The following is a 25,850-nucleotide window of genomic DNA, read 5'->3' as shown; positions in this document are numbered from 1 at the left end:
CAGGGAGATGCAGTGAGCATCTCTCATTTCACAGCTCTGCAGTCTGAGTGCAGAAAAGACAAACAGAAGAGGAAAAATGGTAGCGAATGCAGTTAGCAGAAGTTTGCACCATACAAAGCTGTGTAGCTGGCAGACAGGAAGCATATACCTATAGCTGACTGGCAGTATGGGCTAAATACATATGGGTCACCTTTAAACAAAGTAGCTTTAATACCAGTTAATGGCCAAGTTATAGGAGCAATGGTGGCACTATGCAGACTACTATACCATAGTTCTCAGCAGCATAAAATTATAGTCTTTGCTGAGTTAAACACTTGTGTAGATACCTTGTTTCACGTACTTAGAATACCTGAAACTTCGTTCATAACTTCATGTGAAATTAGTTAGGATAACTCAAAACCACTCTGGAACACAGGGCGGACACATCTAAAATACAAATATCCACAGACCAGGAGAAAGTGGCTTGATGTTTAAAAACAAACTAACTGACATAGGAAGCTCCCCAAATTTGATTTTTTTTTTTTAAATGGCACTATGATGAATTTAATACTTTTTAATTAATTACAGATTTAGGTATACTTCTCCTTTTGTAATGAAAATCAACAACATCAGGATAACTTAAATGTAAAAGAGACTTACAATATCATTTCAATTTTTCATATCTACTATGAGCCTATAGCAGCACAAGACACTTTTTCTTTAAGTGGCTCAAATACTAATGGAAAAAAACAGAGCTGCCAAGCACATCTGTAAGGCGAGGACTGCAGCCAAGTCCTGCTGGTATAATAGATACACTGTCACCAAATTGTTTAGCCAACTACCTAACAAACGCTCTCCAGAAACCACAATAGCTATAGTAGTCTTGAAGTACTGCGTGAGGTTCAGTGCTTCTGCAGCTTCATTGTAAGTATTATTTTTACACATCTGTTTTGATGAAAGACACCAATTATTCATTAAAAAGTTTTTAAAAACATAAATAGATATAATTCATGATTCGTGCATATTTTTAAACTATTCTCCATCTGCTATATATTTACAAATGATATTACCTTGCTAACTGAATAGCTTATCTAGGCAGAAATTATCCTATTTTTAGGCAAAAAGCAATTCTTGTGTTAGTTTCCATCCCTCTCCAAATTATTTATCACATGCATCCTGAAGTGTTACGTGATAAGAGACTTGCCAGTTAACTTACAGGTTTCAATACACATTCTCTCTACTCAATGAATATAGCTTCACGGTGTTCTAGATATATTTATATTATTTTGTGACCGCAAGTACATTAGCTTTATATGCCTTTTTCTAAGTACATCAGTTCTATACATCTTTATCTTATGCATAACTGCATAGACTACAAATACTTAATAACACAAAGCAGAATACTTAACCATTGTTTACAACTTCTGGTGCTCACTACAACTTTCAACAAAAGAATTCAGTTCTGTTCTTCCCTTGGTCATATTCAGAAATGGCTTAGGGACACCAAGTAGCTTGTAGAATCAAGACCCATTCCACCACAATAGCCCTATTTTCCAGCACATCTGCAGTCCACTACTGCATCCTTTAGCCTTTGCAGTTCTTACCAGAAGGTCTAAGAATTAAACAAAAAGTTAGTGTTCTTCTGAGTGCTATTCTAGCTCATGGATGTGGTCAGACTATGCTCTTGTTTCTCAGGGTGCTTTCTGTGCAAAAGAATAAAAGGTGTTGAACAAAATGTAGGTTACTGAAGACATGAGCTGTCAGTCTAATAACACAGGTTCCACTACCTCAGTTTCAAGATCCTCTGACTTTTCATGTATAAAAGGAGGTTAGTGGGCAGGTATGGATGATCATCTGACAAACCTTTTAAATATAAACAACAAAGGTGCAAAAAAACCCATCACATATGCTAGTCTGTTGCCCTTCCCATTTGTTCTGGACACCTTCTCCCCCACTTACTGTATTCATTCTGCAACCACACTTACCCTTCACATGAGATCTCATCTAAGAGACCATTTACAGAAATTAAGACCTAGTTGGCCCTACAATGGCACCTCTATTGTTTTTTGTTTTCTGTGTTCCAATTATTCCCCGTGAACCAATACTTGTGCCTCCTTCTGTTCTCAGTTCCATTTCTGCTTCTATCTGTTCCATCACTCTGTGTCCTTACACTTTCTGTGCTGGGTTGTCTTCTTTCAAATTACACACACTACATATTACAACACTCCTTTCTACCCTTCTGCATGTGAACATCACGTTGTTCTGTGACGCAAAGTGCCTGAATACTGGCTGCAAGAGGAATTCCTGAAGTGTGGTTCCTCCTGAAGAGCATTTGCCTCTCAGAGCCCAGCAGCTTTGTTCTTTTGCTCCATTCCCAACAGCTTGCAGAAAATGGAAGGGTGAGATCAATATAACAACAAAGGTAGAAGTAAAAGAAAAATAATCTACTCTCTACCAACGCTCAACAGTTGTTTCAGCAACTCTCAACAGTATGAAAACCACAGCTGTTCTGTATGAGTCAGTATCAGGAACAGAAAACATTGCAAAAGAACAGAATTAGTGTTTCTGCACTACCCTGTTCAAATACATTTTAATACAGAACAGCAGCTGTATGGAACAAAATCCTCTACCGACAAGAGCCTGCCCAACCACAGACCACAACTGACTTGTGATTTCTATTTCACAAGAAGTCTCAAGGCATTTTGATTTTTATAAATTATGAATACTAAGCATTGAATTGTGAGGCTAGTACTGTGAAAAACAGACTGATTAAAACCCTCTTATACCTCGTGAAATCACAACACAGATATGTTTGACCCAGAGTTATCATATCAATTATTCCTATCTTATTATGTGCAATCTCTGCATTGAGTAGCTTGAAACTGTGTTTTGAACCCTGAACTCAGTAGGCTGAAAGAGGTATAACCAAACTGCATTGGAAAACAATGTGTGTGTGATAAGACAAGCCTTCTGCCCTTTCTTGCACAGAACTGTAGCAGTATACAGGGACAGCACTGCCTACGCGATGTTGTTCCGTTGTTCTCTAGACCTCTCCAAACAGCTATTTGCCTCCGTGTGCTACCTCCACGTTTTTACTTTTAAGTCTGGAAGGGGCAGTGAAAAGTGCTTGTATAACATGTATTGACCCAAGTCAATGTATTGGCCCACATGTAGGCACCATCGCAATGCATGTAATATTTGCATCGTAATACTTGGATACTTTCTAGAAGCAATGCGTTGTAGATACAGAACAGGAAAAAGACAGAGAGAGAGGTGGTATCACATTAATTACATTAATGTATGAAAAGAAGTTCTGTTCTGGCAACAGGAAATGCCATGTAGGTAACATTGGGGATCAAAATATTAACTCTCTTAATAATTCCTCTATAAACTAATTTGGATTAGAAGAATTAAAACATTCACACACATTATTCCCTAAGCTTTTCTTTATTACCAGGTTGTTGAATGATTACTTAGTATTGTTTTCTCACAGGTCTTACTCACAGTTTCTCAGCTAGGATAATTCCTCAGAACACAGTTATTCCACTAGAGTGAGAAGAATTTATGACTGAGACAAAGGAGCCTCTCTGACTTAATTCTTATATAAACAGTAAGATGCTTCATGTTTCCTAAATTCGTTATACACAAAAATAGTCATTAATTATTTTAAACAAATAATATCCGTCCAAATACTAGTTATTTTTTCCATTCTACCATTACATGATATATGCCTGGGTATTATGTATTAAGTGTTTCATGCAATAATTTAAGGCACTGTCCTACATTTTGCAAGGTTATACAGAGAACTGAAGCCACATTCTTTTCCACTGAATTCAACTGGAGAGATACAGGAGCCCACTCTGATGCTATAGATCAGGACCAGAGCCAAAGTTATTAAGGAACTTTGGAAATTATTCTCGGTCCACTCAAAGCCTCTTAGTTAAAATAAACAAACCTTATAAGCAATAACTCATTATTGTACTGCATTTAATGCCATGGTTGAAAAACTTAATATTAAAAGAAAGATTACTTAGTCATGTTTCTTGCCAGAAAATCCTTTCTGCAGATCTCTCCCATTCCTGGAAAATGGTTTATTCTCTGAGGAAGGAGAAAAAAAAGAAAGTTAGTTGGTAGGTTTTAGTTCTGCTGGCAATACCTAATACAATTGTTTAAAATGTTCAACTGCATGCTCAGACAAACATAATTATTGTTACATATAAATCATTCAAGGTAATATCTTACATTTTACTATGCATTCTTAGTAATACTAGAGATACTCTAAGTTGTACTCTCCTCCACCAACATGAGTATGTCCACTGATTTCATTTCAGACTTGAAAGGATATTATCATACTCTTACAAAACTTTCTAGGAACAAAGAATGCCACCACGAAGTCAAAAAAAAGTCATTATTTATTCACAGAAACTGGGGAGAGAGCTCTGCTGCTTAACTTACTGCTTAAAAGCTTATGAGCAACTTATAAAGGATGTTTTGCATCTTCTTTCAAACTCTGAGCATTCACAACACCCAACTGGCAGACAAAAGCATGAAAGAACACCCCCAGATATTTAAACATCAGATTCCAAGTGGTATGAACAAATAACTCTGGAAAAGAGAATAAGATTTTAAAATATGCAGTGGTATAGCCTTATTGCAGTCTGGTTGGTGGTGTTTTGTGGAGTATTTTTCTCTCCATAAAGAAACTGACCAAAAGTGACACATTACTGGACATTTCAGAGTGCAGTAGTTTACTGATACATGTCAGAAGTCCTCACTACCACTCTACCTGATAGTTCCGTAGTTCAGCAATCTTTTCATGTTGCACAGCAGAATCGCTCCATATAAGATTAGCTGTTTCATCTTCATCACGTGTTTTCACAAATCCCATTTCTTGTATTACCACACGTACTATGGAGAAATCACAGACTTAAGGAACGTTTTGAATCTCCAAAGTGATTCATTTTCAAAATTAAAAAAAAAAAAAATCAATCATGATTTTAAATACTTCCAATATTCAACCCTTTGTCTGAGAACAACGTTGGCATGCAAGCTATTATTTATCTTGCAATACATTTATCAGTCTATTGCAAACCTGTCATTACAACATTATAGCACCTTGTACTGAGGCTGGAATCAGAGCACAACCACTGATGGGAACAGTAAAGAGCTTCAGGACATTCCACAACTATCTAGTAAAAGTCCACTTGCACGGCTTTTAGACTTAATCTTGGCTAACACATATGTTAATTTTAAAACAGTGATGACACAACTGTCACTGCAGACCGGGGACAAGAATGCCTCCTTAGTCAAGATCCAGTAGTTACAAAAGCAAATGCATAAGTTATTTTAATATTTAAATAAAGGAGAAAAGATGGATTATGTGCCAGGCATAACAAAGGTTCAATAGAAAAAGAAGTTTTTTTAAGTAGCCCCAAGCATCAAAATACAAATCACTAGTTGATTTTATTGAGAAACCTCTATAACAATTAGGGCATTTAACATTAAATTCACACTGTTCATCTTTCAAGGCTTTAAGGAAACTTCAAAATACATAAGCAATTCATAATTAGAGGGTTTTTTCCACAGCCTTCTTGATTATTTTATTTCAAGTCCCTTCCCTGAGTAACAAATGGGGCATAATAGATGCACAGTGTTCAAAGCTATCAACTCAATGGTACAAAAAAAGACAAAGGTTTCTTACAAAAGAAAATCCGTTGGAAATGTCTCGCTGCCAGCTTGACACAAAGTCCATTAATTCACCCCATTAGTTAGTAATTCATTCATGTCAATAGCTATTAGGATGAAAATAAAATATGTAGCTTCCTACCAATTTCATATTTTGTGCCAGCAACATTTGCAGTGATGACTCCATTCTTCTTCTTTCTGACTTTTCTTTTAATTGTGCTTTGATAGGGTAGTTCCGAACTCAAAGTCAGAGGAGCAGTCCCATGGTTATCTTTGAAAAATAATGTTGTAACTATCAACATATCTCAAATAACACACACAAATGAACTAAAAGTACAAACATTTCCTTCATTACAGCTTTGAGGAACAAGCATACTGATTAATTAACAGGCTATATTAAAAATCCAAGACTAGCATACCTCTCTCATGAGGCAAGGATGGCATTATAACCTAGGATAGTGCAGAAGCTGAGCCGAAAATCCGTTCCAAGTTCTCAGAAAATGATGGAGCCGTCAAAGGCAAATTATTTAAAGCTCCAGTCATAGCATTTCAGTCTCTGGTTGTAGCAAATATTAGTTCTGGAATGGATAAATAGCTATGTTAAAAACATGAGAGGCTTTGTTATAGAGAAATCTAGACAAATATAAACAGCAGAAAACTAAATATGGAAATGTTTTTAATAACAAGTCAAAAGTAATGCTTACTTTTAAAGATTGATCAAGTTAATGTAAATATGGAACTTTGTTCATTACAATTCAATTGTTTTGTTTCTGACAAAAAACATTCTGCACTAATTTTCAAACCGAGATTATGTTAACTCACCTCTTTACTTTCTTTTGTGCATGGGAGATTTTGGACACGAAAATAGGTAACACTGAAGTCAATCAATACCGCAAACTTGTCTCTCTACAAAGCTCACTGAATTTATAGTAATTTTAAACTATACTTTAATTAAAAATTTAAAATGAGACACACTGTATTATGTGTTTTCAGGTACTAATAGGCAAATCACTGAAATCACCTTAATAATCTTTTTCCAGTTTTTCATTTTTCAACATATTTAAAATGTTGAATAACTTCTTAGTAACACATGGCTGTAGCTTCATGATCACTCCATGACACAACAGACATAACTTCAAAAATGCTTTCAGTGACAAGTTTCTAAATTGTCAGTTTCTAAAATGAGTAATTATTTGCATAAAATGCTATTTTTCATGTCTACACTAATACAAAATTTCTTTTTGTTTTTCCTCTATGGATACATTACCGCGTATGAAAATCTCATATATTAAGAAGTTTTGTAAGTCCGTCTTAAGCACATAAAAACAATGGGTTAAAATATTAGGAAAAAAACCTCGGGAATAAAAGGCTTCTAAACACGCTGCTGTATGACTTCAGGCAAATTCTGCAAGAAAACAAATGTCTCTGGCAGGCTGCCTCAAGCAGATTTACAAGGTTTTGAAACATATAAAAGCCACTGAGTTTTAAATTCTTTCATTTCTTTTCTGCAATTATATGTGTGGCAAAAGCTCCTTACACTAGCTTTAGATTAGTTCGTGTTGCCACTTGTGGTGATTGCAAAACTTATTTAAAATGACCTGCCCATTTTGGTTCAGTTTGGGGGGAATACAAGTCCCCCCAAAGTAATTTCTTCTACTATAAATACCAGTAATTACGGTAAAGTGCAGCTATGACTTATGATGTGACACATGTTTGGTCGTAAGATTGGACAAGATTTGCATTAGTAGAATTACCAAAGCATTACTTACAAATCCTCAATTTTTATTTATACATGTGTGTGTATACGTATGTCAGTGAGACAGAGAGATATTTATATTCTGGACAAGTCATCCTCTTGGTAAGGACATATAAAAGCAGATACCTTGAGCTGCAAGATCTTATTTCCTTTTAAGACAGAAATTTACCCTTAGCAATCCATTAACACAAAAGGATAAAAAGAGCAGATTGTGGTTCTTTTACAGCTGTGGTCAGTATGCTAGGGGCAAAATTCTGCTTTGTAATAAGGCAACCAAATCTCCATCATGTTTATGTAGTGGAGTGCCACAAATTAACACTAGAACATGACACTGTGTATTTATGCAGAAAGTAAGAACAGATGTTTTATACACAGATAAATGTGTGACAGCATAGTGGTAACCCTCAGCCATACCTACTTGCAATCTACTTTGCTGAACCAGAACTTGCTAAGAAAATCCCCCCAAACTGAACCAAAACGGGCAGGCCATTTTACTGTTTTAATGTTTCGGATGCTCTGAGAAGGTGCCCTGAAAGTCCTCTTGTCTGCTGGTGTCCTAAAATTACACACAGAGATGAGAAAGCAAAGCATTCATTCTCCTCAAAACCACTGAGAAGGAAAAGCAGAGCTGGACAAAATGACTCACTGAGTATTGCACGTTATCTGTGTCTCAAGCTAAGAATACCAAGAGAGAACAAGACACAGTCAGTTCCTGGGAATAATACTGAAGTTCATCTGTTAGCCAGCTAAGGACTTGTACGCACACACACAACTGCCTGCTAGTTGTTCTGTCACCATACTGGCTGAAAGCTTTTAACAAATTTGGAAGAATGTCAAGACAATTAATACTTCCCTGTGAGAAACACCAGCCCTTGCTAATACAGCAAGATTTACAAGCTATGATACGGTAGTAAAAACCAAGCAGCTCACAGAGCTTTCATTCAGCTTATAATCACAGAAAAATATCTGCCCAAAGTTACACACTGTATTCTGAAGGTGGACCATAAAGCTCCAAACTGTACCACATTGTTGAATTACTGTTTTTCTTTATATAGAACCTACTCTACTCCCTTGAGAAGAATACTCTTTAGGCTTTAAACAGAAAGCACCAACACCCAATATCTGTGACTTTCAACCAGTCAACTTTTTAGCACACGTACATGAGTTGATGGTAAAGATTTATGGTCACCTCTAGAGTAGCCTACAAACAATTAGTAGTTTGGCCATATGGAAAACGAAGTAATTGGACTGACTCTAACATAAATCTTGCAAACTGATCACTGAGGTAACTCTTTTCTGGACAAGATTACGGATGACGTACTTTTATCATCACAGCTGAAGCATGCACTCTTCTAATGTCAAACCTTGTTACAAAGACACACATAGTCTATTTGTCAAATCCTGATTTGACAAGTTCTTCAAAGACAAAAGGGATTGTTATTTTACTCTGTACTCAGATTTACTCTAGGACTTTGATTTTTCATAGGCACCAATAAAGATGAAAGGTATTCTGCCTTAAGCTTGTACACAGTAATTCAAAAATGTCTACAATTGCTTCACTTCTCTTAAGTCACTCATCTCCAACCAGGCATTTCACTGAATACCAAAACACCAGCAGTTCTAAATTAGTTTTCCAAGGTGTTTTACACAGGATGCAGTCTTTTCCTTTGTTCCCATTGGAACCATCTCCTCTCCAATGGGCAAGTACAGGTCCAATGAACTGGATACTCTCAGCTTTTCTTCCCACCATGTCAAGTGACAGATGAGAGGTGCAGCATCTCACCTGGGGGAACGCATTACCCAGAGCACTGCCTGCAAGTTGTAGGCTAAGCCATGGGAGCAGTAGACTTGCTCCTGCTTAGATCTCCATGCTTTCTGTGTTGACAGTGCAATGCCACCAGAAGTTGCAATTCTGCAGCAAGAAAACTTAAGACCAGGCTACTGAGAAAGCTGAAATCCTCCCAAGTAAAATGCAACTGTTCCTCAGACTACACTTTATACAAGCAGTCCTCTAACTGGAGGAATGAGTCATTTGAGAGCCTGGAACACATCTCCAGGAGCAGCAACTGAAGGGCTGTTGCTGGAGGAAGGCAGCTGGGATGAGAGCTCTGTCGACAGCCTCTGCTGTCCTGGCGGAACTGCCAGTTACAAGGCAAAGCTTATTGCACGGCCCACCGAATCACACAACAGTAATGACAGCAGCATTCTCAGGTTATGAATACATCGAATTCCAAGTTGGTTCCTGTAACGGTGACAAGGTTTTATTTATAAAATAAGCATAGTGTATAACCTGTGTTCAGCTACAACAATGTAGAGGTGTCTCTCTCTAGTGACCTACAGTTTCTAAGAAATTGCTTTTAATAATGTGGAAGAAAGTATTCTGTTTCCAAACTGGGACTGACAGAGCTTGCTAAACCTTGGCAAGTCAGCAATTGGACATCTCTGAATTCACACTCTGACAGAAAAGCATCACAGTTCCTACTGTATACACCATTTCCCTCCTGAAATTGTGATACACACAAATTGGTGAACCCATACTGATTCAAGGGTGGCTGAACAAAAACAGTTAACTTATAAATAGAGCAAGACTTGTGAAGAAGAAATTAATGCATCTTCATCATTCTTATACAAACAAACACCTTTATTCAAAGTGTTCTGCTGGGGGGGGTGGGGAGAAAGACGAGATGCTATCTTTACCATTGCCTGGAAGAGGTGTGAGAGTCAGCAGGAGAGATACACTGCACACAATCTTGTCCTAGAAAGAGACAAAAGAAAGAGCTTTTTTGCCTGCAGGGACAGCGGAGGTCAGGTACTCTTGCTGGGAAGAGAAGCATTGCACACAGACAGGGACCCTGGCAGATGCTTGAGTCCATCTGAGGGAACCGTCTGAGCAAGGTATGAGAGTGTCTGGGTGACAGGCAGGGGACAGTGGGAAGAAGCGGTTTCATAGTTAACAGAATAATCCATGTTTCCTTGATAACCAGTTGTAATATGCTTCAGAAAATAAAAAATTAAGAGTATTTTTTGCTGCTACACAAATTAAGCATATTGTAAGAAGTCAGTAAATTTCCTGAAAAATATTTTTCTGCCCTTGATTATACAGAAGCTTTTTTGAACAAATCCCTGTCTTATTTCCTAAGTTATTTGCTCCATGCTGTTCTCAAGTGACCCCTGTCTTTCATGAGCCTTCACTTTACATGCTGATGCAGTGTGGAGCTAAAAAGGTTACTTTTAATCTCTAAATAGGAGCTGCATGCCATCAGAGCCCTTTTTTCCCCAAGGAGTAAGTATCTCAGAAAAAAGTTGAATTAATCAGATCAAAATAGAGAAGGGGGAGTCAAATTCAAACTCAAAATAAAGCAGTGCAACTTGAGAATCTATTTCAAAGAACACTCAAGTCAACGAGATTCTTCCAGGAAACCTGGATCATACCAGTAACTATGAAACCACTACTGTGTACCTTGACAAAAAGAGACTAGATTGCATGTGTACATTTAAAATAGATTTGATGTAATAGATTAAAGCATTAAGAATGATAATTTACTAACCAGATACTCCATGTTGCAAAGCAGAGACAACACTGTATCACTCAATGCACTGTTTTTAACGTGAACCTCTTCCTTCCTTCTAGCTATTGTGACACTGCTCGTGTCCAGCTTGAAAAGCTCCATGGGCCATGCATGTGCTTAACTTCATATATTTATATACATAAAACTTGACTTCAGATTTAGGCCATGGCACGTATTTCAAGACTTCTCAAAGACAATGAACATTTCTTAAGTGCCTTCCTATTTACTTAGGTGAAATGCTACAAAAACTGGATTGTCAGTTTTATTTTAATTTCCTGCACTCTTTGTGTGCAGATAAGTCACCATTCACCAACAGTGGAATATTTCAGAATAGATTTTAAAACTAGCAGACTGCTTTCCTCTGAGTCCATTAGTGCAATTTACTCAGTGCTGTCAAAAGTGTCTGGAAAGGCACCGCAAGCTGGGAAGAAATCCACAGAGCTCCGACAGAAGGAGCTTTCACTGTGAAATAGAGACACACTGAAGATATAGTTACAGAACTTGGCAGATGACCATAGGGAGGGAAGGACAACATTGCAGTGCTGCAATCCCCACTCCCCAGTTAGCTAGAAAATAACAAACATTTCACAGAAACATGAAAGACAAAGAACTCAAAATAGTCTTCGGAGCACTGATCTAGCAAACATCTGATTTCTGGGTTTTGGGTTTGTTTTTTTTTTCAGTCTGATTTAATTAATAAAGTTTTTTGCTCCCTTAGACGTTAGGGCGTTCAAGGCTGGATATACCATAGTAGTGAAAAAAACCCAAGATTGTATGTGAGATCTAGCCCAGTTACACAAAACTGTAATCTACTGTGGATCTGGAATGAAGCTATAAAACGCAAATTCAAAATGAAATTATGACATTAACAGAAATTATAACAGAGAAAAATGCCTTCTTTGCTACCACTCTCAAATAGCAAGGTAATAACGATTTGCAGCAATCAAACTGCAGAATTAAAAACATCATACCCTTTTATAATTTTTTTTAATGTCTCTTGACAAAACACATGTTGAAAAGTTCCTGCTACAACCAAGTATAGCCAAGCAGTTTTATTGTAAAATGCTAAAAGAACTCTTCGGTGGCAAGTTCTCACTCCTACAGAGAAATTCTAGATGCAAACTCAACATGTCAAAGTGATAAGCTTGTTTTTGTCAACTGGCTTAAAAATGCATAGACGTTAGGGCTTGGTTCAAAATATTCTGAAGTAAAAGGAAATCTATTAATTTCAACAGCCAATATTCTCACCATCAAATGAGACAAGATGTTCATTCAGCAGTTCTTTCAGATACAGGTACAGAGTTCTCAGATGTTTGATTTACTAAACAGACAGCTGCAAGCTACACAAGAATACAAACAACATGATTGACACAACTTAGAACTTTTTGGAATCATGCAGTTCTCTAAAACAATTCTCTGAACTAGTTCAGCCAAATGCCAAACATCTCTAAAGCTTCCAAAATTTCTCTGAACTACCAAAACCACCAAGCCAAGCTATGTTGACATCACTCTACCTCTGATCTGTTCCAGTTACTTTGGTGTGAACTTAACCTTAAAAACTGCTATTTCCCATTCAAGACCTCAACCAGTAAAGGCCCTGGAACTAGTCTCAGCCTTCCGCAACACAGCCTATATAATAAACTTAATTTTACAATGGTTATTTACTAATACTAAAAGCATAAACTACCCTGGCCCTTCCAGTCCACCTTCATAACACAATGCAAAACAGAGTCTGTACCACAGTTGTGAACCTGTATCTTTGGCTGGAAAATATAAAAAGTGTGTGATGATAAGCGGCTGCAGTGTGGACAGCCCTTCAGCGCCAGCTCCGGCTCAGCCCCACACACGGCACAGAGCCTCGGACACTTCGCAGTCTCAGTTCAGGGGAGATTTTCTTTTGGTCTTTCCTGACTTTGCAGTTCACAGCTTTGGGCTGGGTTTTTGCATTGTTTATTATCACAAAAGGCCAATGAAATGGTAAGTATACATCCCTGATTTGGAAAATGGGAAATTTATTAGAAGCTGTTGAGACAGTGGCAGTGTCACAATGTGTTTCACAGGAATTAATCACTTCGTACTCACAATTTATAGATCAGAAATGGGCACGGAAGCAATTTTTTAATTTTCAGCGTTGTCTTGAAGCAATGCTGCTTCTTTTTGCTCTCTTGTTCATTCACTTTCCAAAAGGAACCTTGGCCAAATTTAAATCCATTTCAAAGCTGAAGATTGATTTTCTCTTTAAAAAATGACCTTCAAAGTGTCTTTCATAGCAGAACAGACAATGTGACTATCAGTTAGCTCATTCTCACCCTTCAAAAGTCCTTTTTAATGTGATAACGTATTTCAGACAGTTAGCAAAATGAGAAGTACAGAGTTTCACATTTATGTTCTCAATATGGAAAAAGAGGAACATAAAGCAAGATAGAGTTAGAAGACTACAATAAAAATGACACTGCTTGAACCTTTTTCTTGTTCGGTAAAACATAGGAAACACGTTAACTGACAAGGCAAGTGAAAAGAACATGTATGATTTACAAAACAATAACATAAATAAAACACAGGGAACTTTAACAAACATCATTTAGCATTCATAATGGCAAAGAAAAATATTGGCAAAAATAGCCCAAACAAAGCAAAGCACAACTATATGTTTATACAATAAAATATTCGTTGCAGAAAATATATATCTGCATCACTCACTGCTAAAAAAGTATCAGCTTTAGTGTTCTCCTGGGTCAGCTAAAAGCATAGACAATGCATAGGTCTTGTACTAGTGTTGATTAATTCAGTAAATCTGTCAGCAGGACAGCATTTCACCAACTCCAGATCAGAAAGTATTCCTGGCCCTGATCACAGCAAGTTCTACCAAACACTGCTGAATGGAAAGTCAACTCTATTTATTGCAACCACCCACCTCAGCAACACCAACACAACCATTCTGCCTCCATTTAAAATAGCGTTGGAGTGACCTAGGCATTTTCAGCCTAGAAACACACCCTATGTTCCAGTGCACTGGCCACTTCCCCTCTGCGAGCAGCAGCTGAGTTGCCCAGCTCCCACCACCCGTGACCTCAAGTGAAGTGGTCCCGTCAGAACAGCTGAAGGACCCTTGTGGGATTTGTCTTGGGGACAAGGAGCACAGGAAGCCTCATGTCCTGATTGTCCGACTGCCACACTCTAAAGCCCAACGCTCCTTACGGTGAGACAGCCGTGGCTGCTAATGAGGCTAAGAGAGATGATAACGTGCAATAATGATTACGAGCAACAGTGACATTGAAGGCTGACATTAACAGTGTGGCTTTGGTAGGGAAAAGGGTAAATAAGAGAGAATTAGGAGAAGAACTGAGTTGTGGCACCTGTGGGAACATCTCTGGTTTTGATTTTGCAGTGCGCCATCCATGCTTTTCACTACTGCATGTCAACATACACCAACATGTATCACAGGTGTTTAAAACTCTGTACCCCACATGCTAATCACTGCTGAAATTAAACTATTCCTTCCTTTTTCTGTCATTCACTTCTCAAAGGATTTATTTCTCTAGCAAGAGCTAGAGATCTCTGGGATCTACAAGATCAGACATTTTAACACTTTACATATATCAGCATAGTTGTCTTAGTATAACAGAAAAAGCACTAATACTTCAATGAAGCTGATACATTTGCAATGATTCCTTATATTATAAATAGCCCTTGGGGAGATATTTGCCTTGGGGAAGAAAAAAAAAAAAAAAAAGATATGTTGAGAGGGTTCCCCCTCACACCTCAAATTCTCCCTCCCTTGCTTCAGCTTGGTGGCACTGGCTTGGTGTGAAAACAGCATCAAGTTCAGGGAAACAAGAACAAATATGATACAAAGATACAAATATGGTTAAAATCATTTCTACAGACTCTGTGTATTGCACAAACCACACATTAGACCCACATGAATTCTGCCCCATTACCTCTCATATTTTACTGGCCTACACTTCCTAGACCTAGTTCAGCATCTCCAAATGCAGACATCAGACACGGCCCACGAAGACTCCAATTGAAATTACATCACCCTAATTCACACGCTGCAATATAACAATGTTTTCTAGTTTAGCAACAAGGATGAAACTCCCACAGCACCCTGAAATATAAATTGCCAGATGTCAGCCTACAGTTTCAGCACCTGATATGAAAACATTAAACAAAAATAAGGCCCGGAATAAGCTACCAACTGCACTCACAAGAAACATCTATTCAAAGTCTTCTTGGCCATAGGAGTACAAAGAACTTGTTCACACACAATCATCTCATTGTTTATCATACTATACTGACACTTCCAAAGAATTTGCTCAGCTTCACAGGCACTACTTGTATGCTCATATGAAGGCTGGTAGACCTCTAATATTTTAATAACTGTGCCATCTACTTCTAGTCTGTACAGAACAAATGACAGTCAGAAAGGCTCACAATTGGTTTACAGCATCACTAGGACTACTACAACCAACGTTCAGTGCTAGTAATATTTTACCGATAACAGCTGATAAAGCCGGCCAGAAACTCCAGCAGCTACAAAACACTTCAGCAAAAACATGTTTTCCTCCTCACAGCTTAGTATTTGGGGCTCAGTGGGGTATCATGGATTTGAAAATATTTTTGCAGATGAAAATAGGAGAAAATCAGCAGTTTCAAAAGGATGTGAGACCTCAGGAGCTTCTCTAACTGGAATTGACCCAGTTTATTAAAAAATCCTTTAAAAGGCTGGATTGGCTCCAAACCCTCCATGCCACGCTATTTTTATCCACTGTAGAGGATCTAAATTGAGTCAGTATCCTCATCAGTAATGAGACTCCAGTATTCTACTATAGGAATATTTTGTACATATATTGCTCACCTCTAGAGAAATACAGCATGTAGTCAGAAAGCCTAGAAAAATAGCATGCCTTAAATACTGACCCTAAATTGAATACTTCAAGTATGCAAAACAAGAAAAATGGAGCACGTCAGACTTCATACACACTAGCTTTAATTTTTGCTTGAAAGAGCAAGACACAAGGATAGCCTTCCAAAAAGTAATATTCTGAGATCTGCTTGAACTCATAGGATGAGAATAATGTATCTTGTGAAGAAGTACAGCATTACTGATGCAACCCAGTAGTATTGAACAGTTTATTCATTGAGTAATTGTACATTGCCTCTGAGGTACAGGGGCCATACTGACAATAGCACCATAGCTTTTAATACCATTTAAAATAACTCCAAAATCTGAGACAACAACTGCCCTGAGCATGCCCGTTTGCCTCCATACCTTTAATCACAGCAGCAGCACAGTTCCAAGTTTGGAAGAACATCACAGCCCTGTCCTTGTCCATCCTGGTCAGCTCCCAAAAAGCAACACTTAAAAGCAACTGGCTCTGGAGCATTTGCTTCATTTTGATTTGGTTTTTTGTTAGTTGTTTTCCTGTCGTTGTTGTTGGTTAAGAGCTATGCTTGGGAAACATACTGAAATAAAAGTCCTCATGCAGAAGCTAGAGCAGTGGGATATTCAACTAATATAGCAGGGCTCAATTTGATTTTTCATTGCTTTAATCTTACATTTTTAAAGGTGCATTCTTAATGAAGCAGAAAGGCATAAATTTACACTGTCAAATACATGCCGGCTGCAAAGTTAACTGGTTTTCAAATATTCAAAAGAAATAAAAAATAATTTCTTATTATGCTATAGCAACACACCCCCCAAAGTAAAACATGATTGAGAACTGATCCACACACTCTCTTTTTTTACTCATCATATTGTCTTAGGGTGAAAATTACAGTTTGTTTTGTGCTTCTGACTCAGACATATCACACCCTGCATATTATAGAAGAATTTTTGTAGCCAGGGAGTATTATATTTACTTGATGACCACAGATAAGGAAAAAAGAAATGCAAACTGAGCCAAATGCATTTATGAATACGAGGATATGGAAAAATTACAAGACACCTATTAACCAGAAGAATAAAACTTTCCTTAAAAGTTTAATGCAAAATGTTAGTACTAATGAAGGAGAAAAACATGGATAATCCAAACAGAAAGAAATGGGCAATAAACTGGGATTCATAGCTGGTTATTGATCAAGGACTCTGAATACTATTTCACAAATAAGAAACTTCTTCCCAATTTTTTATGCTCCTTTGATTGCTTGAAGGAAGAAAGAGCTTTTCTCCAGGAAATTTCCCAGTTCCATCATCCAAAAGAAATGTGTACAAAGTACAAAATTTGCTTCAAGTCTATAGCATAAATGAGATCAAACCATCTGTAACAGGATCTTCTCCATAGCCCATTGAAGTAAATATAGACATTTCTATTGACTTTTTGTGGACTTTATATCATAGTGTTTCAGTTCCAGCACTGCCCTGCTGGTGGCACAGTTCAGGAATATAATTAAGACATACACTAATTTGGGAACATGACCAACCACATCTCATCCACATCAAAACTACAGTCCATTTAAATCAAACCTTCAGCATAGTAGAGATTACAGCTAAAAATAACTGAGTTGCCTGAGAATTTCAATCTTTCTCAACCAAGATTATAAGCTTCAAGTATCACTTTCAGAACTGCTTGGCTGTCTAAAGGCAGTGCTTCATATTTCATAGCTCATATAGGATGCATAGAGTCAGAACCAAGGATTACTGCTTAGGCAATACATAGACATATCATCACACAGAAAGCTTCCTGCTGTTCTCCAGAAGCATATTTTGTCTAGCTAACAGACAAAGATTCACTGTATTAAGATGTTCCTGAACCCAGTTCTCGCTAATAACGAAAGATAAACTGTGAGTGCAAGGGTGTATGAGAAAGAGCATAAAAACAGAGAAAAAGGAGCAAGGATCCTGGAAAAAGAACTCATTTCCAAAATGTATGTAGTGGACAGAAAGCATAAGCATTAAAACTGGAGGTAATGTATTTTTATTAACATAGTCTACAATAGAGAGCAATGGTGCAAAAAAATAAATCAATAAAAAACAACTTAGCAGCAGCCTGTGGCAGGTTGATATACTGAATTCTTCTGCATACAAATTACTGATAAGAGTGCAAAATGTTTATTTATCATGGATTTAACTGACAAGATTACATACTGCAGAATAAACAGTCTTACCAGGACCTCCCACTGACATGGAAACAGATTTAAAATAATTCTGCAGTAGAAGTAGCAAAGGAAATCACTTACCGTTAGTGTTGCATTGCTGAAACTATCTGAAAAGTCAGCCTTCTGGAAACAGATTCTTCTGTCGATAACACAGCTGATACAGTCTCAGGCAGTGCTGGTACACCAGGGAAAGAGGCTGCAGCAGGAGCTCCTTCCCATTTAGCCTATCCCTGGCACTTTTTACATTTCTTTCTTAACCCTTTCTAGATATTTTCTGACTGTGTTTTGAGTGAAAAGAAAAAGGCATGATCCCTTTTATAAAAGAATGCATTATTTCTCACTTTAAAGTGTGACAAGAGCTGTGGGAAGTCAGTAGGATTTAGTCATAACAATAACCTAAAAAGAAGTAAAATCTAAAATCAGAAAATGACTCAGTGACTGGGAAGGAGTTATATCAGAGCCGTGAGGTACTGTAACCAGAACAATGATTTCTCCAAATGTAGATTTAAGAGGTCAAGGCCACAATAGCACAAAATAGTAGCAGAGAAATAAGCTAAAGAAGATGAATAGTTCATAAATTGCTATTTAAAAAAATTGTTATGATTCTCTTCCAGCCTGGACCAACGAGATTCCAGTTTTGAAATCACACTTATTTGCTTTCAGTGGGGCCAGGATTACAGCTTTACAGAGCATTTTTTAGCCAAATGAAATCTTAAGTGATAGGAAGAGAAACGTTACTTCCTTTCCTAGATTAACTCTTTCTGTTAACATTCTCTTTCTTAAACCATCCACATTTCTTAAATTTGGTTGTTTTCTTTTACAATGTCAATTTTTATCTAGGAGGAATTGTTTTCTGACACCATTTCACAAGATTAATTTTCTTGGTATTATGATTCTTCTTTGTCGTTAAGAAAAGATTGGTCTGATCTGACAGCTCAGTATACTTTAATAAGGAGAGACTGAGGACCACAAAGACTATCTGACAAGAAAAGGTTTGGAAAATTCTTTTGTTCAAATGGATTATTTCTCCTTGTTAAATAAATAAATAAATGAAAATAAAAATATGGAGAACACTCTGGAGAAATCAACTTCACTCCATCTTCTTGCATCAGTTTTACAGCAGTCAGGCCCATTGCGTGTGCCAGACAAGACCAACTGCACTGTCGCTGTCACACCTGTACTACGAAGACAGCGTACTGCAGAGAGACAGATCCAGAGAGGTGGAGGATTTTTTCACATAAAGTGGTTACAGTCCTACTAGCTGTGGTGCCATCCTTCAGGAATCATATACAGGTAGAATGAAGCTAGGAACCGAATGTGCAAAGGCCACAGTATACATTATACAGTATACATTTCCTCTTACTGTCTCCCCCCTTAGTCTATGAACTGTGAGAGTGGATGTTCTCTCTGAACCACAGAAAATTTCTCCCTAGCTTGCCCATTCAAGTGAAATAGAAAATCAAACAAACGTGCATATTTGCACCATAAGTACAAAGAAATTAAGCTCTGAAAATTCAATAGTTCTACCACAGTTTGTTGCCATTTTCCCCAGTTTATAAGAAATATGGTTCCCCCTTTCACACAAATCAGTAGGGAAAAATACTACAATGAAATCCCACAGGTGACAATGCAACCACATTTATTCCTCAAATATAAAGACAAAACAGTGGATTCATCTGTGTAAATGTACACTCCTACGATGTAAGCTTTGGGTTGGTTTCTCTGGGCTACCTTCACAGACAGCCCATGTATAATCAGTGTGGGCAGCTGCAGGTATCTGGATTGTAGATATATAATGTAGATGAATCCCACCCCCATTGCTCAGCATGAAAATCTCACTCAAAATAAATGAAAAAAAATAAAATTTAAAAAAAAAACAACAAACAACTAAATAAACAACAACAAAAACAACAAAACAAATCAGCAAGTATTAAGGCCTCTACTTGGGTGATGACTGAATAGGTACATCTTCCAGAAACAAGAGAAAAATTGAAAGACTTTGAAACAGTGGAAAATTATAGGAGGAAACTCAGTGCAACCGAGACACAGTTTCCTGTGGAAGCACAGAGTTGGTAGTAAAATCAGGCAGCTTTTCCCTATGGCTCCTAAACTGTCTTGCCTCCAATTTCCTTACATCCAGCTGTTGCGGAGTCAGCCCCAACTGGACTGTTAAACTATTATCCTCAAACAGCTGGAACACCACTACACATGCATGTCCCACAACTGACTGAAAGGTGTTGCTGCTTCATCAATGAACCTAAATGGTGCACTGACTATCTGCATCAGACATTCTGAAACACCTACTCACAAGAATATATCTTCTTTTTTATTTTCATTTCTCATCAATTTTAATTCATTTTCTCAGAAATTATCAAAGACTTGCTGCCCATATGTGTTCGCATCCCTCAGCGCTGCTTTTGACAGAAATGCCACAATGTCCTTTCATTTTCTCTTCATACCTAGAGGCAGCAGGGGAAAGTAACATATAGGCTTTTTTTAGTGACAGCTTGGGGTCATTAACTGCATCATTTCTGAGCTGGTAGCCAGAATTTCAAATCTAACTCTGGATTGTTCCCTTACTTTTCATCTATTTCTTCACTTATGGATGATGCTCTGGCTCAATTTCCTAGAAGATTTCCAGCTCTGCTGAAGACCTTGTAACAGTTCAAACCAGCACTGATTCCTGTCTTGTCATGCGGTAACACTTTATTTCACATACTGAATATATCCTCTCCATCCTCAGAAGCATTCTTTTCAGAAAATGCTTCCATTTTTAAAATGGTACAAAATGTACCCAAGTCATGTTCTCATATCACTTGTGTTCATTTTTAAGCAAAAAAAAAAAAATCTTTCATTCAAATTAATGCCTAATTGTTAATTCTCACTAGGAATTTGTAATCTAAGACTTCAGGTTGACATAAAGATAAAAAGTTAGGATAATATTATATCCCTCTAAGAAAAAAGACATGAAATGAAATGTAATAAAATAGGGTGGTTTCTCCTGGGTGAAAGAAATTGCACATCTTTCAGATTGCTTCCATTAATAATTCATCTAAAGTGCTTTAGTGCTTTTCTCCCACCCCCCACCCAACCAAGATAAGCTTGGAAAGATAAAACAATATAACAAATTCACAGAAATTTCATGTTTAATGAACACTAAACACACAACAACCACCCACAAAAGCGAAGAAAATGCAGACTTCCACCACAGAGTGCTACTCTATTTTTCAAGAAAAGTCCATCCTGAACAAGCAAATATGATCTATTTCCCCATTAAATCTCACAATCTTCTGCCCTGTCAGTGCACTCTTTTTTGTGTTCATAAACAGCATCTAGGTCTTTTCCTCTCCATTTGTATGAATTGAGTATTAAGCATCTGATTTCATTTTCTCATGCTATACTCCAATGCTTCCACTGCACCCTATAGGGATATTACTGCGCTGGTTTTCAAGCGCTAAAAATAAAACAAACACATGTCAACCCAAGGACAAAGTTGGAAGGAAGCATACTTTACTGTAACCAAAGAAGAATATATTTAGCATTTTGCTACTAAGCAAGAATGAAAATAAGCTTGTCAACACATCGCTGTGTCTAACTGTGAAGCTCACACCCCACTCAATTTGTTCTGTAGCATTTGTTATATATGAGAAGTGGATTTAGTCTTTCTTCCTAAGAGTGACTGTTAGCATTCAGCTGCTACTGCTGGCAAGAAAGGGCTTCTAAACAGCAGTGTAAAGCACTTCCATCCTTTCAGGCAGTCAGTATTCTATCCATTAACAGTAATGTAGCCATCTAAGGTGCATTTGAGCAGTGGTGCATACTAGACTTGAACCTGGAATCCTTCCAAAACCAAATATAAGCATAAGTGGGCACTGGCATGACATTTACTCCACAGAAAGGGAAGTGAAAAGTGAGGCCTAAATCAGAATGTTGCTTTCTTTTTATTACTTTCATTGTTATTGTTAATTTGGGCTTTAAGAAAGAAGGCAAGGAAGAACATTGGAAATAAGCAAAAAAACTAAGACTTTAACCCCTGCAGAACCTGTAGGTTCCTGCATCCAGCACCACGAGGAACAGTATCCAGTAGACTGAAGCCCTATGGAACCTCCTGGTCTGAAAAAGCTTCTGGCTCCAAGAGAGGTTCTACTGTGGAACAGGAAAATTCATTCCAATACCAAACAGATTCAAAGGCTGACTGCTTCAGTATGTCACAACATTTTATCTCCTGCATCCATTCTCACTTACAGATTATTCTCTTACCCATCAGTGTAGTAGGCATCAACAAACTCCATTCTAAATTTAAAATACATTAGGATTTTAAATATTAATGTTAAAAAGGCTCATTGTTTCCAGTAAACTTTAAAGGAAGCTCATAATTTCTGCAAAAGGAGTACTTGCAAAGTACCATTCTGGCAGGGCTTTAAGTAAGCATTAATGGAGCTCTAAAGATCTTCCTCGTGCTTAATAAGGGCCATTTGAATCCTACTGCCGGGAGTCAAATGGCTCCAATTAATTTCCTAAGTGTGTGGAAAATAAAAGTGAATCTGAGGCTAAATATTCTAAAGTTCACAACAGAAAACAGAAATCCAGCTAATACCCTCCAATACATATGCTGTGGTACTTGCAATGAATTTTCTTAACTTTAACAGTTTGTATGCGTCTTTCCAAACAAAACGAATTCCCACTGTCTTCCTACAGATTCTAGCCCTCTTTTAGGAAAATACAACTACTACTCCCTCCTCCCTCAGATCATCATAGAGTCAGTGTGGCAACTCTGGAGGATGGAAATACCTCTTCAAAAACGTAAAAGACAGGCAAGCATTAATCTTTTTCTTCAGGGACATATACAAAGCCTAGCAGTACAATTCAGTGTCTTTAAGATTTAGGACTGGCCCAAAAGTCATAACACTTCAAGGCAGTAACAACCCTCAACATTTTCTGAAGGTTTACAGAAGCCTAGGATCTGAAGAACAAGCATTGTTGATTTCAACAAGCTGTCTTTACACTGATAAAATTATAGCACAAAACAAAAAAATATTAGTGACTCACAAATAAAAAAATGCAAGATGTTGACGTGCTCATTTTTTAAGACAAGACAAAGCTTTTAAAAAGTAGTTGCAAAGTAGCTTGGGCAATGTTATCAATTTCTCTACTATTCCAGACATTAAGATTTCATTTCAATTTTCTTGGTTTTCTAAGGATTTCAATCCTTAAATTAATAATGTGTTCTCAATTTGTGTGCAAAATCTGTCCACAAAAATACCACATTAAAACAGGGAAGAAAAAAAGAAAGAAAAAAAAAACCCACAGAACATTATAAAAATGTGGAAGTTCAGGAAATGACTCATTTGCCATATGTATCCTACAGAGATTTTTAAACTTATAATAAATATACACAGATGGAGATTCAAGTCAAGAAACCAAGTCTTTCTTGATGTTGAAAATTCAGAGCAAGCACATTCGGCAGTCAGCATTAGTCTGCCACATTTCACCTTCAAAAACACATTTACAGCTTTCACTATCACCATACAGTATTATAAAGAACTTAGAAAAAATCCTAACTATACAAAAGATTGCAAGATAGTTTAGTATCTAACGACTTGCTCACCAGTTCATCTCCTAGTTCTTCAGGCTTGTCCATTTAATTCTGTCAGCTTTGGAAGAGCATGGGAACAAACCTTTATTGGATTGCAAACCTGAGCCTAAAATTACTGAAATGGTTCCTAGATTACTGGAATAATTACCTAGTAACTGCTGACAGGCTTGATCTCCTGGCCTCCTCTAACACTCCCGAGTTGGTGGGCAGATCCCTTTGGAAGTATGCGGAATGTATCCAAACCATCAGAAATATAGAAAGGGGGTGTCTTTCTAAAACAAAACAAAAACAAACAAAACCCACAATCATTGTTCTACACTTTGTTGCGTAATATTGACAATATCTATAAATAAAAACACATTATTTCCTTATGAAAGACATCCCATATTCTGTATGAAATAGCTCACATAATTTTCTGAAACTTTGTAACATTTGCCTTCAAATAATCTGTCTTTAAAAGTAATATGCCCATATGTCAGTGTAGACATTATATTTACTCATGATGTAAGAAAACCCCCGGCATAATAACTGCTTTTGTTATTTTTTGTTCAAAGTAGCATTGACACATATCCTATTTGTATTAAAAACTACATCCTAGTATTTAAAACAAGGGCAAAAGCTTCTACTGAGGCCAAGTCACTGCATGTTTTGAGATACTCTGTAGAATTTGTGGGACAACCAACTCCCACACAGAAAAGTGCTCCTAGTCTTCTAAGTGTGAAAACAACCAGCAGTATTTCCCTGAGTATTATCTAGATAAGTACCAACACCGTGGAACATAGAATTAATGAAGAGGTTTTTTTTAAGAAGGAATAAAAATCTAATTGTGGTACTCAAACTGCAAATACTTAAGAAAGACACAGAAGTGATCCATGCTGAGACCTCTAGTCAGTTTCAGAGAGTGCAGCAGTACGCCTACATTCCAGCATCAATTGCTTTTCCCTTTTGCTTACAATTATGTGTGGTTTCAATAGCGGAAATTCAAAAAGATCCCACCGATGATGGGCTTTCAACCAAGCACAGAAAGCACAGGGAGATATTTGACTTTGATCTCCGGAGATTTAACTTGTTCTACATTTTAGCCTCCACTGCGTATCACTGTCGACTGACGATCCTATTTTAACCTTAACTGGCTCCAAAGAGACCTGACCGTACATGCGATACGACCCGCACAGATGATGGACTTCGCGTGCAAAATCTGGGGCGGGGAGAGAGAAAATTAATACATTCAGCCTCCTCGTTCCTTACTCCTCACACTGCGCCATGCCCGCACGGGGCTGCCCGCTGCGCCCACAACTCCCCGCGGGGCCGCTGCCCGCCCGTCCCGCCCGCAGCTCCGCGCTGCCCGCGTCGGCCCCAGCTGAGGGCTGCGGGACCGGGGTCTGGCGCTGCGGACAGAGCCTCCCCGCAGCCCGCACGCCCTCGGGCCGGACACCCGAGAGGCAGCGGGGGCTGGCGGCCCTTCCCCCGCGCTCCCACGCCGCAGCATCGCCCCGAGCCGGCGAGAGACCCCGCTCCGGCACGGCCCGAGGCGGGGCCGCACCCCACCTGCCCGGCACCCGCAGTCCCCGGGCTGGGCTGGGCTGCCCTTTCCCGCCGCCCCTCCTTGGCAGGCGGCGATGCTGAATCACGACGGGCAGCCGCTCCGCGGCCTCTCCCCGGGGACGGCGCCCCCTCGCCCCCCGCGGACGGGAGCCTGTCCTCCGCACGCACGGAAGGCGGCGGGGAAGGCGAAGCGGGGGCAGAGAGGGCGAACGCCCCACTGCTCCCCCACCGTTACCTGTCGGGCCGGGAAGCAGAGGAGGCCCCCGAGCACTTCGGTCCTCCCGGAGGGCGCGGAGGTCCCGCGGGGCCAGGCCGTGCGAAGCGGGCTGCGCCTCACGGGCGGTGCGACGGGGCTCTGCCGGGCGGCAGCATCCGAGCGGGCGCCTGCGGAGCCGGGCACTAGCGGGAGGAGGAGCAGGAGGTTACGGCAGGGAGCTGGGAGAAACCATTCCCCTCGAGGGGACACCGCCCGTGCCCGCCAGGCGGGGCGGGGAGGACAGGCCCTCCCACACAGGTACGTGCGAGGAGAGCACTTGACCAGAGGCGGGCGGTGTCCGCGGAGCGGGGCAGGCGGCTCCGGGAGCTGGAGCCAGCCCCACCGAGCTGTCGGTCTCCCCCC

General features: G+C 38.8%; 1 protein-coding gene across 5 annotated transcripts in view; it reads right to left on the bottom strand.

Annotated features, from left to right (window-relative positions):
* The window catches only part of TTLL7 (tubulin tyrosine ligase like 7), a 64,923-nt gene extending 39,299 nt beyond the window's left edge, over window positions 1-25,624 (bottom strand). For 2 of the 5 annotated variants that reach the window (XR_010474396.1, XM_065072689.1), the window contains exons 1-7: window positions 25,467-25,624; window positions 23,835-23,958; window positions 10,118-10,175; window positions 6,084-6,242; window positions 5,807-5,935; window positions 4,766-4,887; window positions 4,010-4,077 (exon numbers count right to left, since the gene is read on the bottom strand). Coding sequence is in view for 4 of the 5 variants with exons in the window: in XM_065072689.1 (XP_064928761.1) it covers window positions 4,010-4,077; window positions 4,766-4,887; window positions 5,807-5,935; window positions 6,084-6,108 (344 nt within the window). In the remaining variant the exon portion in view is untranslated. Of the gene's footprint in view, window positions 1-4,009; window positions 4,078-4,765; window positions 4,888-5,806; window positions 5,936-6,083; window positions 6,243-10,117; window positions 10,176-18,171; window positions 20,550-23,834; window positions 23,959-25,466 lie in introns of all 5 variants that reach the window. The other 3 variants (XM_065072690.1, XM_065072691.1, XM_065072692.1) reach the window with 3 other exon arrangements.
* Between the last annotated feature and the right edge of the window lie 226 nt (window positions 25,625-25,850).

Source organism: Columba livia, chromosome 8, assembly GCF_036013475.1.
Source record: "Columba livia isolate bColLiv1 breed racing homer chromosome 8, bColLiv1.pat.W.v2, whole genome shotgun sequence".
In the NCBI taxonomy this organism is placed as follows: domain Eukaryota; kingdom Metazoa; phylum Chordata; class Aves; order Columbiformes; family Columbidae; genus Columba; species Columba livia.
Note: the sequence above shows the minus strand (reverse complement) of the source record. Positions and strands in the feature narration are given on the sequence as shown.